Source organism: Cotesia typhae, unplaced genomic scaffold (genome assembly GCF_013202065.1).
Source record: "Cotesia typhae breed Kobodo isofemale line unplaced genomic scaffold, CoteBio_Ctyphae contig_27, whole genome shotgun sequence".
NCBI classification, from domain to species: domain Eukaryota; kingdom Metazoa; phylum Arthropoda; class Insecta; order Hymenoptera; family Braconidae; genus Cotesia; species Cotesia typhae.
The window spans coordinates 1,419,841-1,438,840 of NW_027423733.1; the positions used below are offsets into that span (position 1 = coordinate 1,419,841).

At 31.3% G+C, this 19,000-nt stretch overlaps 2 protein-coding genes across 5 annotated transcripts; both read left to right on the forward strand.

Moving 5' to 3' along the window:
- The first annotated feature begins 1,950 nt into the window (after positions 1-1,950).
- LOC141525789 (uncharacterized) lies at positions 1,951-15,738 on the forward strand. 4 transcript variants are annotated; one of them, XM_074240417.1, is made up of 4 exons: positions 1,951-2,297; positions 2,385-2,429; positions 2,580-2,828; positions 15,587-15,727. In XM_074240417.1, the coding sequence occupies exons 1-4, from the start codon at positions 2,201-2,203 to the stop codon at positions 15,613-15,615; spliced, it is 420 nt and encodes a 139-aa protein (XP_074096518.1). In that variant the 5' UTR covers positions 1,951-2,200; the 3' UTR covers positions 15,616-15,727. The 4 variants fall into 4 exon arrangements, with proteins under 4 accessions (XP_074096518.1, XP_074096517.1, XP_074096516.1 ...); XM_074240416.1 differs by lacking the exons at positions 1,951-2,297; positions 2,385-2,429; positions 2,580-2,828 and adding exons at positions 13,916-14,599; positions 14,676-14,828; positions 14,948-15,254 and having other exon boundaries at positions 15,587-15,738; XM_074240415.1 differs by lacking the exons at positions 1,951-2,297; positions 2,385-2,429; positions 2,580-2,828 and adding exons at positions 13,916-14,599; positions 14,676-14,828; positions 14,948-15,354 and having other exon boundaries at positions 15,587-15,686.
- Positions 10,857-13,155, forward strand: LOC141525816 (uncharacterized). The gene is made up of 5 exons (XM_074240458.1): positions 10,857-11,162; positions 11,273-11,851; positions 11,925-12,052; positions 12,146-12,347; positions 13,009-13,155. Exons 2-5 carry the CDS (start codon positions 11,783-11,785, stop codon positions 13,045-13,047), a joined length of 438 nt encoding a protein of 145 aa, XP_074096559.1. The 5' UTR covers positions 10,857-11,162; positions 11,273-11,782; the 3' UTR covers positions 13,048-13,155.
- Positions 15,739-19,000: the final 3,262 nt, after the last annotated feature.

Genomic DNA, 19,000 nt, shown 5'->3' on the forward strand with positions numbered 1-19,000 from the left:
CGGTACTGCTTCATGGAGTGGAGATATGGGCAGAAATATTAACGCAGAAAACCTATCGGCGAAAGATATCAGTACAGTGGCGAGGCGCTCTCAGGGTTATCTGCGCCTACCGCACAGTTTCCGAAGCGGCTGTATTGGTCATTGCAGGAGTTACGTCCATCGACATATTAGCGTTCGAGCGAGCTAAACTTTATGACGCTAAAGAAAATGATAAAAAGATGTAAGACGCAAGAACGAGGATAAAGGCGGAAACGCAGTAAGAGCGGCAGGATCGATGGACATCGGAAGAGACGGGCAGATGGACAGCAAACTTGATCCCAAACATCAACGTCTGGCTTTCTCGAAAGCACGGAGACACGGACTTCTTTCTGACCCAGCTATTAACGGATCATGGGCAATTCAATGCCTATCTTTTCAAGATGGGTTTGCACAGCACACCAACGTGCAAATACTGCCCAGACAGAATTGACAACGCCGAGCACACGTTTTTCGAGTGTGATCGGTGGAAAGATGACAGAATCAGCACCGAAGAAACAGTAGGCACCACGCTCTCCCCTTAGAGCTTGGTAACTTGCATGATCAAAAGAGAAGAAAACTGGATTGAAGTAATGCTAACGCGGTTTCTTTCCAGTCTTCCCTGTAACATCCATGGGGAAAGGAGAGAGAAGGATGTTTAGTCGGTATTGTTGCAAAATAATATTGACTTCTGAGCCCGACATACCCGGGTACCAACACCTAGTCCTGGTACCAACACCAAGTCCTGGCATACGTAAATGTATTTTACCTCCTCTATAAAAAAAAAAAAAAAAAAAAAAAAAAAAAAAAAAAAAAAAAAACATGCATATATACATAGTGACACCTTCTGGGGAACCCTCGAAATGGCTTCCTAGGACCTTAAAACGTCGAGATGTTGAAAACTCGATTTTTACAAAACGGGGTAAAACCAATAATTTCCCAATTTTTGAAAATTTTTCATTTTCGTAGCGGGAAGTTAAAAATGATGAAAAATGTAGTTTTGGGTTAAAAAAAAAGTTTTAACAAAATGTCAAAAAATTAATATTTTCAAAAAATTTTTTTTCTACTTGTAAAATATTTTTTTTTTTTTTTATGAGCGTAAATCTAAAATAGAAGATTTTTTTGAAAAATTTTAATTTTTGAATAATCAACAATTGCGAAAAATTCCAATTTTAGAATGAAAAAATATCTGAAAAACGTCAAGTGTTGGATAAAAAAAAATTTAGAAAAAATATCAAAAAATTAATATTTTCAAAAAAAATTTTTTTAATTTATTTTTATCCATAGAATAAGAAACAAATTACTAAAAATTGATAGATTAAGTGGATGAATTTTATTGCCGATTTTCTATCAGAGCAAAATTTAAGTTAACATTTAAATTGCAACAACTGGTTTACTTTTAAAAACATGAAACTAAACAATTACCTACGATTCTTATATATTTTAAAACTTTGTAGAGTGAAAATATGTGATCTAAGCTAAATTTAGAATAGAATAATTTTTTTTTCAAAATCCAAATTTTTGAAAAAAAAACCATTTTTCTGAGATTAATATTATTATAATTTTTATTATTATTTATTTTTAATTTTTAAATTTCAACTTTTCATAATAATTTGTTTTTTATTAATTTGAATTTTCGCGCCTAAGAACTACAAGATGGCAAGAAAAATAATAATAATCAACAAGATGACAAGTATAATAATAATAATATTAATAATGAGAATGTTATACTTTTGGAAATTTTTACGGTCAAAACAGACCTGCGTACGTCTGGTTTAACCGTACTTATTCTCCGATACCGTCTTGTACGCCCAAAAAAGACTTGATTTTTAGCGGCATATTAGACTTCAAAGAGTTTAGACATTTTTTCGGTTAAAACAGTACTCGAATTTTGACTTGGGGTATGTTCCGATATGCACTGCGAGCACTGCACAGTGCTATTACTATAGAAAAATTCGTTCCGTAATTGACTGCCAGTATACTGCCGCAGTATCCTAGGGAAATATATGACGTCATAAATCGCCGCCATATTCTGCTGCGAGTACTGGCTTTTTTGAGGTAAGGTACTCGCAGTAGTTTGATCACGTGATCAGTCAAAACTATTTAAAGTGCCTAACGTTTTATAAACAATACCAGCAGTTAAATCACAGAGTTTTGTAATTAATTTGGATTGATAAACGAAACAATGGAAGAATTGCTAAAATTAACTTTATTAGACTGTATTGAAAATACTCAATACGAGCTGAAAGTTACTCAGGAAATTTTTGATCGTGCAAAGACAGGTAAATTTGTCATCGTATCTATCAATATTTTAAGCGTAACATAACCTTATTTTTTTTTCATTTTAATTTTTCGTTATTATTTTGCAGATACGATGTTTGCTACTAAACTTTTGGAATTTTGTAAAAATGAAGGTAAAAATATGAAATTTATTAGAATATTACTGAAAGATAATTTACTAATGATTATCATGTATAATCAATGTCAATATCTCTAATGTATTTACAAATCCGGTATATTTTCTATGGAATAATTTTTTAATATTGTAATTAATCGATCTACAGATTGTTTTGTATTTGATAGTCCCATACCGACATACTACCAAATGTATGATTCAAAAGAAATAGGAAAAGAAAATAAACTTCCGTCAGAAGCCGGCTCGTCAGGCACAGCAACATTTACCGACAGACCTTCAACATCTTTTGATACTTCTCAGACGAAGTCAACGGCTGGAAAAACTCTTAATAAACCAAAAGCTACAAAGTCATCGGGTAAACAGAGAAATGACATAGATGACAATAAGAAATGTCCAGGTAAGCAATTATGAAAGCTGAACAATTATATTTTTAATTGTATTTTTAATTATATTTTTAATTTAAACAGAAAAAATTTTTTTTTCAACGAAAATTTTTTTTTCGCGATAAAAATTCTTGGTCACGCTTGGTCATGCAGATTGCTCATGAATATTTGCCAGGCATGTAAAAGCATACTTATGCTTCATCACATGTGATCATGAATAATCATACAAGCCCTTGCATGGCAAATGACACAGCCATAAATGCATGATCATGCATGAAATTAACGCCTGATTATACATGTTCATGCATGATAATCTTTTCCCGGGAAGTAAATTTCGGGAATTCTTTTGACTGAGAAAATGAAGAAATTTAGAGATCAGTTTTTTTTTTCTGATAAATGTACATTGAAGTTTTTGGATTCGATCGGTAAAGCCGTTTAAAGGTTATTCCAAAAAAACCACATTCGAAAAAGTATTTGCGCGCGCGCACGTGTGTGTGTGTGTGTGTGTGTGTGTAAGTATGTAAACCTCTTATAACCTTTGAACGGTTGAACCGATTTTATCGCGGTTGGTGTCAGTCGAAAGGGCTTTGCCATACTTAGATTTCCTGAAATTTTGAACCAATTCGAACCAATAGATTTTGAGAAATTTGGAGAAATTTCTTTGAGAAATTTGGAGTTACTGCGAAGATTCTAGTTTGACCAATTGAAACTTCATAATTCTTTATGAGTCTTAAAAAACTGCGTAGAATGTTGACAACCGCGTAAAAATCTGTTCAGTCATTCAAAAGTTATTGCGGTTTAAAAATCCAAAAAATAGTGTTCTATGAAACTTCTATTAGACTTTTAAACTCAAAGAGCGCAAAAGCACAGAAATGGTATCTTGTTGAGCTCGAAGAGCTCAAAATAACATATAGAATGTATTTTAGAGCTCGAAGAGCTTAAAAAAAAACGGCGATGTATTTACGGAATTAGCGGGAAGTTGCAGAGATTGCCTTTAGGGTCAACCGTTTTCCTAATTTTTAGTAGATTTCATAGAAATCTAACTATTGCATTTGTCCTCGTGACGCAACTTTCGAAAAATTTTTCTATTTTCTGACTCAGTTCGTCAAGCTGATTCAGAAAATACCATTAGTTCAAAAGTTTATATATGTATGTATTTATATATATATATATATATATATATATATATATATATATATATATATACGATATAACGCGGCTTATCCGGACGATAGCGTCTCCAATTCATCATGGATCTTTTCCAAACTCAACATACTTATTTTTCAGACGAAAATTAAGGCCAAGTTCAAAGATGAGCTCAATCGGTCAAGTAGTTCAGAAATTGCAGGGTTTTAAAATTTTCAAAATCATAAAAACTCATTTTCTGGCAGATTCTTTCGCGTATAACTTTTAAATGAAATAACTTATTTAATTTTTGTGTAAATTTTGTATTAAAGCCCATTTAATGAGCTTCAATTTCCATACCAATTCATTCTCCTCAACTCAAATTAACCTCTTCGTCTGTAGATTTTTAATGAAATTTTACTCTTGCAGTCGTTTTTATTTTTTGATTAATAAGTATAACGCGTCCAAATTTCTTAACTTCCCACTAAGAAAATCGAAGATATTCAAAAATCGGGACGTTATTGTTCTTACCCCGTTTTTCAAAAATCGAGTTTTTATCAGATCTCGACGTTTTAAGGTGTCAGGAAGCTTCCCTGACTTCTCTAGCGAGGGTGTCTGTATGGATGTGTGTGTGTGTGTGTGTCTGTATGGATGTGTGTGTGTGTGTGTGTCTGTATGGATGTGTGTGTGTGTGTGTGTGTGTGTGTGTGTGTGTGTGTGTGTGTGTGTGTGTGTGTGTGTGTGTGTGTGTGTGTGTGTGTGTGTGTGTGTGTGTGTGTCTCTCTCTGTGTGTGTGTGTGTGTGTGTGTGTGTGTGTGTGTGTGTGTGTGTGTGTGTGTGTGTGTGTGTGTGTGTGTGTGTGTGTGTGTGTGTGTGTGTGTGTGTGTGTGTGTGTGTGTGTGTGTGTGTGTGTGGATATATGTAAACCTCTTATAACTTTTGAATGGCTGGACCGCTTTGATCTCGGTTGGTGCCATTCGAAGGGGCTTGACCAAACTTAGATTTCGAATATAAATTGGACCGATTCGGTCCGATAGATTTCGAGAAATCTCAAAAAAAATGAAAAATACAATTTTTTTCAAAGTGGTTTTTTTTTAATAACTCCTAAACGGCTCCATCAATCATTTCCGAAAAATAATTAGCTCTTAACATCAAAAAACCACGTTGATCGCCGTCAGTCCGGTCATAATCGGTTGATTTGTTCGTGAGTTATCGTTGACGAATGAAAACCGAAAAAAGCGTTTTTTCGGAATAACTCCGAAATTTTTAGTTTTATGAATTTGAACTTAAAAATTCATCATGGAGCTTAAAAAACTGCGACGAATGCCACCAACCGCGTAAAAATCGGTTCGTTCATTCAAAAGTTATTGCGATTTGAAAATTCCAAAAATAGTGGTTTATCAAAATATCTATCAAACTTTTGTGCTCGAAGAGCTCAAAAGCATACAAAAGCTATATTTTGAGCTTGGAGAGGCAAAATAATATACAAATTGTATTTATGAGCTCGAAGAGCTCAAAAACGTCATAAGTGCAATTTCAAGCGTTTAGGTCTAGAATTGGCGGGAAGTTGCAGGGATGGCCTTAAGGGTCAACCATTGTTCTATTTTTTTTTTTTTATTTTATTTATTTATTTATTTATTTATTTATTTTTTTAGTAGTGGATTTCTTTATCGTTATATCCTAAATTCTACTGAATTTTTCTAATTTACAACTTGTATTGTACTGATAAGTAACTTTTTATTATATTTGTACGTCGGTCAATCTGTCATGACACAGATTTCCGCATCACCCTTGGGGTACTGTGTGGAATGATGCGTTCCCTTTCTTTTACATGGCGGGTCCCCAGTAGGCCTATACCATGGCAAAATGACTAATACAACTCAAGAATTTTTTTTTTATTTATTGCTATATATTTATTAATAATTTGGTTTATCATTTATTTTCATTGCATCACATTCAAATTTGATTGTTATCAATTCTTAACAGTATGGAATAGAATTTATCAATATAAGAGCACAAAATTAATGTGTATTGAAAACGTGACGATTCCTGAGGTAGTATTTGTCATTTTCGTGAATAAAATTATATTTGTTTTTTATTTAATTTTTAATCTAATTTCTTTTTTTTTATGTCTCTTATTTTGGTTACTTTATTTTTTTAATCATCTTTTTTATAAATTTTGCAATTCAATTCATTTTTTATTGTTTATTCAAAAATTTTATTACACTGAAAAAAAAATTTTTTTTTACCAAGTAAATGTTTCTTTATTCTATCTATAAGAGTGCCGTTTACTTACTGTTATAAAACTAGCCTATTATGATAAAGCGTGGCATATTAAGTTTATGAATACCAGTTTTTTTAAATCAATAAAACTCGAGTAAATGAAAAATTTAGTATTCTCGGTGAAATAAAAATTTTTTTTAGTGTATGTATATAATTTTTACTGTCTTTCCCGTTTTAGTTAGAATCAAAACGTTTTCATTGAACGTTATGAGGCTCTTACCTTACCAGTATACGATCACTCCATGCATTTGTATACCTATATTTGTGTATATATGTATACAAATACATGGAGTGATCATATACTGGTACATGATCATCTATTTGGGCTTACTTTACCTTACCTTACCTCACTTCATCTAACCTTATTCCACTTAATAAAAAAAAAAAAAAAAAAAAAAAAAAAAATTATTAAGTTTAATAAATTACGAATTATTGAGATTAAAAATGTTTAAAAATCGACAATTTATTTCATGATGTTACAATATAATGTTAAAAATTTGGATTAAAATATTGTTAATAAAAAATTCTTAAATGTAAAAAATTTTAAGTCATTATGTATAATTAATAAATAAATAAATTATTATTAATATATATATATATAATTAGAATTCGCTATTTATGAAATCTACTTCCATTTCGGCTGCCGAATGGCCTTTTTTTTTTTTTTTTACTGCTATTTCTGAAAATCCAGTAGTTTATATAAAATAAAAAATTACGCCGCTGGGCTAAAGGAAATAAGTTCAATAACGGTTTAGTTCATTAAAGAATTCAATTCCCATGTAAATAACACAGGAAATATTTTTTATTTGTTTTAAGTGGACTTTTCGGTATTAAAAAAATTTTGTTCCGAAAAACCTTTTATGGCTTTCGTAGGAAATTGAATTCTCTCCAAAAATATTATTGTCCTCGAAGATTGTAGAACCACTAGTTCCGAATTTATAGCCCGTCAAATGGTTACATTGAAAAAAATTAGGAAAACGGTTGACCCTGACGGCCATCCCTACAACTTCCCGCTACTTTCGTAATTAAGCGCTCGATATTGCACTTATTATGTTTTTGAGCTCTTCCAGCTCAAAAATCTAATTTTCGTGTAGTAGTTTTGAGCTCTCCGAGCTCAAAAGTTTGATAGGAGTTTATTAAATCAATATTTTTGGAATTTTCAAATCGTGATAACTTTTGAATGGATCAACCGATTTCCACGCGGTTGGCGGCATTCGACGCAGTTTCATCACCCTCATAAGTTATTTTCAGGTTTTAATTAATCAAACCGAAAATTTCAGAGTAACCCCGAAAAAACACTTTTTTCGGTTTCCTTTCGTTGACGATAACTCACGAACGAATCAACCGATTTTGACCGGGCTGGCGGCAATCGACGTGGTTTTTTGATGTTAAGAGCTGATTAGTTTTTGGAATTTATCGGTAGAGCCGTTTAAAAGTTATTCCAAAAAAACTACGTTTCAAAAAAATTTTTTTTGTAGTTTTTTTACACTTTCTCAAAATCTACTGGTCCGAATCGGTTAAAATTTCAGGAAATCTAAGTTTGGTTAAGCCCTTTTGAATGGCACTAACCGCGATGAAATCGGTCAAGCCGTTCAAAAGTTATAAAAGGGACACACACACACACACACACACGCGCGCGCGCGCGCGGACATCATCGCGGGAATAGTCAAGGAAGCTTCCTAGGACCTCAAAACGCAAGATCTAATGAGAACTCGATTTTCGAAAAACGTGGTGATACCAATAACTTCCCGATTTTTGAAAATTTTCAATTTTCTTAGCGGGAAGTTAAAAAGACCATTCCGCAGCCGAAATGGAAGTAGATTTCGTACTTATATATTCGCACTATATATTCGCAATATATATTCGCACAATAAAAATAATGAATTTAAAGGCGTTTAATCCATTAAAAGTTCAAAATTTCAGTAATTTCAAGATAAAATAAACATAAATGATGCAAAAGTTAGAATTTTATCAAATCTACTACAAAATATCATGGATTTCTAGTGAACAGGTGATTCGAACTCTATTTCACCCTAAGCTGTTATTTGTTTATTTGGTAACTTATCTTTAGATATTTCAAAATAATGAAAAAATGTAGATTTTGTAACCAGAGGTACACTTGTAACATTATTCTTTCCATGGTTACAATATTTGTTTCTCATAAGCTTTTGAATTTCTGAAGTATAAAAAACTGTATTATATCGAGAGAGATTAATTTTATCACACACAATTGGTAGACTAGCATCACTAGTATATTATCCCTATTGAGATATCTCAAATTACGTTGTTTGCCAACAAAACTATTGAAAATACAATTGTATGGCAGATGATAAAATCACAAGATCAGAGATAGATCACTCTTATAAATAGAAGATTAGATCAACGCTGCTGCTGTCAAACACCAAACTACAAAATAAGAATGAAAATGAATTTGGTGCAGACAAAAGGAGTTTCTATAGTTTGTAGGTAATGTAGACTTATTTGTCATAAATAATATATTTTTTATCGTTTTCCTATATCAGTCGTATATTTGTACTAGACTGATTTGAAAAATTAACCATAAAAACATATACAAAATTTTTTTGGTAGTCTTTTTAGTGTCGATGAAGTTAGTTCATGTATGATCCAAATATAATAAATAACTATGGGGCATTTGACGCCAAATAAATCAATTTGGAAGTTTTTGTTGTTGATTTTCGTAATTGTTTGGCAATTCTTAGAATCTATTGAAAAATTCTTTCGAGTAAACTTTAGAGAATTTTCGATTACTCATTCATAAAATACCGAATTATCAGCAGAATAGCACTTTTTCGGTTTTTTCTCTTTACAAAAAAAAAGTATAAGTCCTATTGCAATACGTTTACGCGTATAGCTTATACACTAATAAAAAAACAATCTTAATTCAAGAAAATTTTTTTCTTCAAAATTTGAACTCTTGAAACTAGATATAGATATAGATATATTTCTTTCAAGAATTTTTGTCTCTTGGTTCAAGATAGGCGATAACATTGATTCAAGATGTCACTGACTTGTGTTACGAATGGCTTTTTTTTGAGTCATTAATTTATTTATTTCCAAGAAATAATTTTTTTTCGGTATAACAATTAAAGACTATTTAGTCTTTGAAGTATACTTTGATGAATTATTTTAAGTTTTTTAAACGATAATGTTACGTTGGTTGAATATAAGCTATAAGATATAAGCTGTGCGCTTATAAACGTATTGCGATAGGGCTTATACTTTTTCTTTAGTGCTGTCTGTTATAATACTGGTCCAAATCAAAGTTTCTTTTTTCACAATATCATTTTTTCATATCCTATCCGAAAAAAAATACAAAATATTTCTAAATATTTTTAGATAAATTTCTTTAGAAATCTGCCCTTGTGGAAATAATTCTCAGAAAAAACTCTTGAAAAGTCTTTATAACTCTGAATAAGACTTTTCGAAAGTCTTCACATCCCTAACTAAGTAAAGGAAAGACTTAATAAGTCGTCAAAATTCAGCAAAACTCTTCAAAAGTCAAATTTTCCCTGTAATTTCGGACTTTCTCAAAGAGTTATTAAGACTTGATAAGACTTATTCAGTTTGACAGGAAAAGAAGAGAATATTTCTTTTCAAAAAAATTACTTGTCAGAATTAAAGAAAATTGAAAATACAACTATAAAAAAGAATTAATTCATGTTTTGTAAAAATTTTTTTAAAATAATATTTACATCACGAAAATACTTTGATGGGCATCGAATCACTCATAGTTGAGCAAGTCAAAACATCAACAGCAAATGAAATGCACTTGTTTGTAACCAGGGGGTTTTGCCCTGGTTCAGTTGGCTACCCCTTTCCTCTTTAGAAAGGGCGCCACTGGGAATTTAGACACGGTGTTCCAGAAACCGGGGAACATGAGAGGGAAAAGACAGGGTCGTGAGAAGTCCAAGAAAGGCTGTAAATAAAACTGAGAAAAATTATTTATAACAATTTAAAATGATTTATTCAATCAATCTACAAACTTAACAATTTCCTTATAACTAACTTAATTGTGAGAACCTCTCACCTACGTTGGCCCTTGCCAATTATTCTTACAACTTAAACTAACTTAATCGTGAGAACCTCTCACCTACGTTGGCCCTTGTCAATTATTCTTACCTCGTCACTCCGACGGAATACCTTAAAATCTAAATTTTCCCTTGTCAACCTGACGGCATATCAATTAACATTATTTACCTCGTCAACCTGACGGAATACCGATTAAAACCTATTCCCGACTGCGCCCCCGACTCGAGCGTCTACGCAGCGGTTTTCTAACTTAATCCGTTGTACCCCCGACTCGGGCGTCTATACAACGTTTCTAAATACTCACTAAATTCCATACAAGAATCGTCCACCGGACGGTAACTCAATACACACTTTATCCGAATTACTAATTCTCTAAATTCCTGAAATTTTACGCTTCATGAAATTTTACCTATGGAGGGTAGAGGTAAGGAGAATCATCTCATATGGGAGAAAAGTTGAAAAAGTGTTCAGCTGTATGCTATAAATAACAGTTCATAATTCTTCCACGATCGCGCTGGTTTACATAAAGGGTATGGTATGAATGTAGCAATTGTAGATGAATTGAAGTATGCCGAGTTGAAAAATGTAAAATCATTGTCGACTAGAGTAGTCAATTATTTAAAATTTCAACAACTTACGTAGTACAGAATATTATAGTAAATATAACCTTAAAAAAATATTATAAGGGAACGTGCACCTAAAGTGATTTTATTTCGTAAACTGTGAATAGTACGCTTATTGGTTTATTAACATTTAATTTTATAAAAAAGTACGTGAATACCAAAACAGTTATAGGTAAAATTTGTGTTGTGAAAAGTTGTCCAAGTGGGCGTAAATCCAAAAATAAAAAAAATGGTTCGCCTCAGTCTATTTCGTATTTCCAACCAACAGTATGTAAATCAATTTATTATGAAAAATTTACTTTATAAACCATTGCTCATTTCTATAATTTTTTTAGTCAACGAAGGCATATTAATTTTTTATTTATCTAATTTCACAGACACCGGCGAGATTACAAAATTGGAAAATTTCGTTGGGTATTGAATTAAAGGCTACTGATTACATCTGTCATCTCCATTTTAAAGAGGAACAAATAAAAATGTACGAGAAACTGTACATAAAAGGAAAGCTCAAGATTATGCCTTTAGGAAAAAAAATACTTAAAGAAGAAGCTTTACCAACGATCCAGCATCAGTTTATTCCGATACTTGAACATGAGCTTCTAACAAGTACTGTAGATGAAGTGGAAAAGCCAAGCTTTCATTTAAATAACTCTGGAGACGAAGAGCTGTTTCAAGTGCACGAAAACAACATCGAGCCACCGAAAATATTAGCAGATGAAGATTTTCCTAATAATCCAATAGGTGCTGTTGTTCAAAGTGAATAAGACTTGATAGGACCACCTCTCAGTCAAGACGCATCTACGGATTCCTATAATCTGTAAGAAATCGAAGCTCTAAAATTACCGCCGTTTTGGCTGTATATACCCAAGCCCAATGGATTGGTATTAATGCGAATGGACCCAACAACTCAGCAGATCAAAATTCGGTTACGCTTAAACAAGGATACATCTATTACTGTATGTTTTAATTAATGTTCGAGTAGATACATCTATTTTTTTAAAACAATCATTGATTATTATTTTATTTCAGGTTATTTTTCCTAACAATGAAGAACTACCTCTAAACGAAAAATTGCATTCATTAAGTTGTGTCTATAACTACTTAAAATCAGTGGAAAGGTGGCCTATATGCGTTGGTACTCAGATTGACAGTACTAAGTAAGAATTGCTTGTTTTTTGATAAGTGAATGTATGAACTACTGAGGACAGAATTTATACGAATTGAATTAATATATTTACATTAATTTTCAGGTATTCAAAACTTTGTAAAAATGTGATAGTTGGTGATGACATTTATAAAAGAAACCAAGCTAATCCGAGATGTAAATCTTGTCGAATCTTACGGAATCGATTACAGAGTCAAAAGTCGACTTCAATGAATTTGGAAACAACAACTGCTAAAAAAAAACGTGCTTCAAATCTGGTTAAACAGTGCAAACGTTTAAAACAAATGGTAAGTTTTGTAAAATACAATTGTTTGAGGCTAGAAGCAGCATTTCATTCTTACTATTGTTCAAGATTTGTTAATTTAACAATTGGAATCGTTTTTAATTTTACGTTTATCACTTCTACTATAAATTCTATGTTTAAGCAGTTATAATGCTTACATAATTTAACGAAGGACGACAACAAAGGGTTTATAAATGTTAGATGGAGGGTGTATATAATAAAATAATAAATTTTCACATTCCAGTAATAAGTTTTGATACTATATACGTATTGAATTTATCTGACATATAAAGTAGATCTTTACTAATTTTTATTATTTACAAGTACCTTATTGTACACTGTGGCCTTTAATTCAATATTATTTAACAAAATTGGTTATGGGAAAAAGTTGATTTCATGCTTGACTGGTTTTTCATTTTCAAAAATATCAACATACAATAACAAGTACCTTATTGTTCACTCTGGCCTTTAATTTAATATTATTTAACAAAATTGGTTATGGGAAAAGTTGATTTCATGCTCGACTGGTTTTTCATTTCCAAAAATATCAACATACAAATACTCTATGACGGTAAAATGGAGTGAGGTCTAGAAATCACAAAATTTATATGACTTTCAATTCATTTGATGTAATTAAACAACTGTTTTATCTATTTATTTAACAGGCAAACTTCTCAATTTATACAACTGCAATGGCTACATAGTGCATCAAAAATTGATTATCACTCGTAAAAATTTCCTGCTGGATAATATTAATATATGTGTACTTGCGAAGAGTATGAAAACATAATATTACTGATAATCTGTTGAGAAGTATCGTTATATCAACATATATATATATATATATATATATATATATATATATATATATATATATATATATATATATATATATATATATATATATATCATACTAGAGTATGGTCATGTTAATCGTTAAATATTCCATTTTTACATGGCAATTTGAAAGTTTTTGGACAGTATTCAATAAGACTAAAGATAAAATAATTTTATATACTTCCTAATATTTTTAGTTCCATCTAGGGTGATTTATACATACAAATTGTACATATATTTTTGCAATGAAATAGTTTTTATACCTAATGCGCACAAAATTTGTACATAATATTCAATAATTCATTTGATTTTGGTTAAATAAAAATTGTACATTAAATTATAAAACTTCCGTCATTTATGCTACAACATAATAAAGTACTACAGAAATTTCCAAATTTTTAAATATATTATTAATAAAATGATAATAAAATTCTGTTAGTTTACTTACATATATTAATTAGTAAAATGTAAGATTTGTATATGATATAAAAATTCGGATATAATTTTATTTTTTTTTTTCCGATTTTGTTCACGACGTCTAAAATTTTTAACAACTTTATTGTTGACTTACAAAAAATTCGACTAAAACAAAGAATATTTATAACAAAGTCAGAGTGTGCTAAGAAGTCAAATGCAATAGTACAAGAAGCAATCCTGAAGTTGCCGACAGAATTCCAAAGTGCCGTAAATTCGTGCTTTGAAGCCGCGAAAAAAAAGAATGCTAAAGGTCGACGATTTACCTTAGAGTGGATATACGAGTGTATAATGATTCGCTTAAAAAGCAAAAACACGTATCAATTCTTACGTTACAGAAATATTTTACCTCTTCCCTCTATTAATACACTAAATAAATTTATTCGGAAAATTAGCTGTTCTGCTTACGGCTTCCAACCTGCTACTTTCTTTGCCTTATAAGACAGATGTAAAACAATGGGGAAAGGAGAAAAACGAGGAGTTATTTTGGTTGACGAGATGAAATTGAGCCAAGGTGTTTTTTTTAATCAACAATTAATGAAATTTTCTGATTTTGTTGACCTCGGAAAGCACACCCCAGAGGATTTAAAAAATAAATCGGCTGACCATGCTTTGGTATTCAAATTTGTACCATTTAAAGGTAGATGGGTGCAATCATTGGGTTGTTTTCTATCAAAGAACGCTTGCAAAAGCGAACCGCTACATAAACTCATCGTCGAATGTATTATATTGATAGAAAATAGCGGGATCAATGTTGATGTTGTTGTTATGGATGGTGCATCTTGGAATAGAGGTGTTTGGAAAATATTCAGTGTAGACGAAAAAAATATCAGCTGTGAACATCCATACAGCAGCTCACGGCGACTATGGATGATATCGGATTTCAATCATTTACTCAAATGCTTCCGAACTTCGACCTTAGATGACAAACTGCATGAGTTTAAGGTAGAATATAGTACATTTCTGTATATTAAGAAATTTTGCTATGTTATTGTTGTTATCAAGATTATAAATTTTTCAGACTCCTTTTGGGACAGTAAAGAAACTACATTGGGAAGCACTGTTAGAAGAAGAAAATTATCGTCAGCCGAATTTGAAAATCGCTTACAAATTAACACCTGCGCATTTAAAACCAAAGGGATTCCAAGCAATGAATGTTCCTCTTGCTACACAAGTTTGTATAATATTTCTATATTCACATCTATTAATTAAAAAGAAAATTGACAGTACTATAGGTTTTATATTTTTAATTCCGTTAATTTTATTATAATATATTAATTTCGATGCTTGTAGGTATTCGGTCATGAAGTATCAGTTGCCATGGCTCACTATCAATCAATCTGGGACAAATTAAAAGATTCTACTCCGACGCAAAAATTTATTGATCTAGTTTTTAACTTGATCCAAGCGATGTCATCACGCATACCGAGAGATGCTTTGCATTTTGAAGATGATTGCCGTCAAAAACAAGTAAGATTGGTTATAAAAACAAAAAATAATCAGAAGTTGAAAGATTGTAGGTTTCATTGGAAGAAAATCACTCGACGAGTAAGCTTTGGCTCGACGATCATGGCAATAGGTACCACGCCTAAATTGTCAGGTACTCCATGCCGAACGTTTATGTGTTATATTAAAAGTAGCTTAGAAAAGTTTATTTTATCAATATTTTGATGTATTGAGCATACGTTAGAATTATTTCGGTAATTTTTTTTTTATATTGCTTAAGTTTGTGGCTTATTTTGTGTGATAATTTTTTTGTTCTTTGCTTTAATTGACAGTGTATAGAATCTTGATGACAGATGTATGCATAAAGTAAAAAAATTGTACATTGGCCTAATGTTGATGTTGCTCTATAATGTTTTTATTGGTTTGTAGCTGATCAATTTCATCGTTTTGATATTTTAATACTGATTTTATATGAACATATTTCAGGCGATTTTAAAATTCTTACAATTCCTTGAAGATTGGGAAAATATTGAGAAGAAAATACCTGTTTCGAGAAGTACTTTACTCGAATTAAAAGTAACCTTACGGGCAACTCTTGAAATTTTAGAAATGCTTAAAATCGAATGTGATTTTAAATATTTAATGACTGCTACTTTATCGCAAGACCCTTTGGAGGTTATTATACTTATGATCATAATATTACAATTTTAAGTATAATTCGTTCTGTTTTCTAATAAATATTTATTTATTTTAAATTTCAGAGATTTTTTTCGGTGATGAGACATTCATGTGGAGGTAACGATCATCCCGACCCTAAAATGTTTGCTCAAGTATATCGCTTAGCATCTTGCTTCTCCCTGATACGTCCACCAAGAGGGTGCAATGTTTCAGGAAAAGATCTTTTACGGAGTCTAATAGATGCTAAGTATGTCTTAAATTCATCTGAAAAACAAGGCAAGGATTCATGGCTTGAAAGCATTGACAAAATTATGGAAAGTTCTCGACCATTAGATGAAAGCTCCTCAATCGACGCGGACCACGATTATAACGAAGCCGTAACTAGTGATGCGGTCCAGTCGTACATAACTGGTTATATAGTTCGCAAATTGAGAAAAATGATAAAATGTGAAATTTGTTTAGAAGCTATAGAGATGCATGCCGAAGTTGGTAAACAATTACAGCGGAATGACGTTATCAATAAAATGGACTTATATGGCGGGCTACGTTTTGCAAGTAATCAATTATTTGATTTGACGAAGCAATTGGAAAGGTGTGTGTTAAGAGCTGTCAGTAAAAACTTGACTAATATTGAAACAATTAGCGAAATAACTATGGAACTCAAAAAAGAAATCGTTTTAAAATTGGGTGCTTTCAACATGAAAATAGTTTAACGGCAAAGGTTATAGATATTTATATTGTTATGCGCGCCCATTTTTGGCTAAGTCAGAGAATAAGCGTTACGAAGCAGCAAAAATTAAAACTAAAATGAATAGAAAAATGCCAAATTATTGTCATAAACTCAATACTAGTGATTTTTTTATTATTTTTAACATTTAATTTACTATAGACAACTATATATATACATCATTATGCCTTTTATATTATATTATGTATTTTTAAATAAATTATTTTTTTAGCGAATAACAATGTTTTAATACGTGAATTGATTGAAGGTTTCTATGTTTTATTCTAAAAAATTTTTAAATGCAGAAATTGAATGTTTATGAGGAAAATTTTTTTATTTTCGTTTTGCTCTTGATTAATATTTGTTTATTTCATTATATTTCTTTACTTATTTACTTTGTATAACATAATTCTTTCTTCTTATTAAAATGTTTATTTATTTTTTAATATTCACAAGTAATAGTTAAATGATACGCAAAAAATCATATGTTGTTTTCTACTTTATGCGGATTTTGAAAGGCGCGCGGTAACTTAGCGGAAGTTTTTTTTTCCTTGTTCATTTCTCAAATCTACTCCAATAATATTTGGCGCTCCCTTTAAAATTTACCCTGATGCTAATGTGGCGCCACCCTAATTTAATACAGTTCGACGGACACTTTTTCATACACAGATGATTCTCCTTACCTCTACCCTCCATACCCGGAACTTTGTAAAATTTATTTTACTATGTAAATTTTATTTCTACTGCGCGAGCATCCTAGACCACAGCGCTCTGTGATCCGTCGATAACTAACCGCGGCTAGGGTGAGGACCTTCAACGGGTAATGAAGGAGCCCCGTGACAACAGAATACAATTTGAATTATTGAAAATTACGATGTTCCCTGATAGCCAGCGCTTTCTCAGTAAGTGTTGACTTCCAGCAGTTACGGTTAATTTATACATCAAGTGGGCGGTAATTCTTCTTTCAACAACACTTGTAAGCAAATTGACGGAAATCTACGGCCGCAACTTGAATACAAGTTAACAATCAAACTTGTAGTTAAATTTCCTTTCAACTTTACTACAATTTGAAGGAAATACTTGTATAGCAACTTTTGACGTCTATTTGCAGAGTAAGTTATAGGTAACTAATAGGTAATCGCTCGCTTTGCCAACTCTTTCCGTCAAGTTTGCTTCAAATTGCGGACGTAGATTGACAGTAAGTTATAGGTAAGGTGGCTATCAGGGATTATTTAGTAAATTTTTTTTCTGTATGTGACTGAACAGAAAGTTTAGATATTCTCTCCGATAGCGTAAGGAAATAAACCTCGGGCTTGTGGCGGAGCAGACTACGGGTTCGATTCCTCGGTAATACAGAATTATTTTTTTCGGTGACCTAAGCTTCTTTTTAATTTGAGTGATAGAAATTTACGATGCTGCATCGTAATAATTACGATGTTTGAGTTTAGGTCCGGCACTGCAATATTCTTTACTAAAAATTACGATGTTTTCACCGTAATTTGTCGAACAGTTTTCTTTCTGTGTATGTCGGCTGAAGGTCATCGCCATTTCGCGTTCGGTCACAATCGCTAGTTTTTAAGAATTAAAATAAAATTTAAAATTAAGATTGTAGAAATTATAAAACAATTAATTAATAATATCAGGACCTATTTCGGGTTATTGATTGATTTGTTTAGGGAAAATAATTTGTCCTAGTCAGGTTACTTTACACATAGGCTTATCTGGGTTAACAATACTAGGAACATATTTCGGGTTATTAATTTCAGATTCTCATGTCGTATATAAAATAAAAATTGTTAGTAATCGTGTAATTAAGGATTTGACTTAAGCCAGAAAAATTGGAATTGAGTAAACCAAAATTAAAATTATTTAAGACAAAATTTAATCAACACTAAAATTCATTCATTAAAATCTCTCAGTAAAAAGTTCAGTAAAATCATCGGAATTTAAAATCAGAAAATAGCTTACTAAATAATTTGGAATAAATTTGAATTGCATAAAATAAAATAGAAGTAAAAATTAGAATGAGATAACAATTGTTAAAATGTTTGTTTAAATTAATTCGTTAAAAGTAAAGAATAAAATATTGGTAAAATTTTGTTCATAAGAAAAATCGTCAAAAGTTGTGTGACAGAGACGCAAGACCGAAAGAGATAGTCGGCCATCTTCCCGATTTCAAACTTCGTGTAGAGGATACTCAAGGTAGGGGCTAAAGTCTTAGTTCAATTTTAAAATAAAATAAAATCTCTCGGCTTACAATGAAATAACTTTTGTCATACTTTCACGTTTACAAGGAAAATAAAATTTAGTAAAACTTTAACCTTTTAAAGTGGATTAAATAAATAGTTTGAACTAAATGAAAATAATTTAGAGAATAATTAAGGTTACTCAAATATCGGAATTAATTAACTTGGACTGAAAATAAATGGATTAAAATGAATTTAGTAAATTCTCGGATTTGGAGAATTAGAATTAATTCAAGATACCACGGAGCT

Bases quoted from the DNA above. Each gene is read 5' to 3' on its own strand.
- LOC141525816 (XM_074240458.1), top strand. From the start codon at position 11,783: ATGCGAATGGACCCAACAACTCAGCAGATCAAAATTCGGTTACGCTTA. The intron at 11,852-11,924 runs GTATGTTTTAAT...ATTTTATTTCAG, and splicing joins ACAAGGATACATCTATTACT to GTTATTTTTCCTAACAATGA. The intron at 12,348-13,008 runs GTAAGTTTTGTA...TTTATTTAACAG, and splicing joins GCAAACGTTTAAAACAAATG to GCAAACTTCTCAATTTATAC.
- LOC141525789 (XM_074240414.1), top strand. From the start codon at position 14,111: ATGGGGAAAGGAGAAAAACGAGGAGTTATTTTGGTTGACGAGATGAAA. The intron at 14,600-14,675 runs GTAGAATATAGT...TAAATTTTTCAG, and splicing joins ACAAACTGCATGAGTTTAAG to ACTCCTTTTGGGACAGTAAA. The intron at 14,829-14,947 runs GTTTGTATAATA...CGATGCTTGTAG, and splicing joins ATGTTCCTCTTGCTACACAA to GTATTCGGTCATGAAGTATC.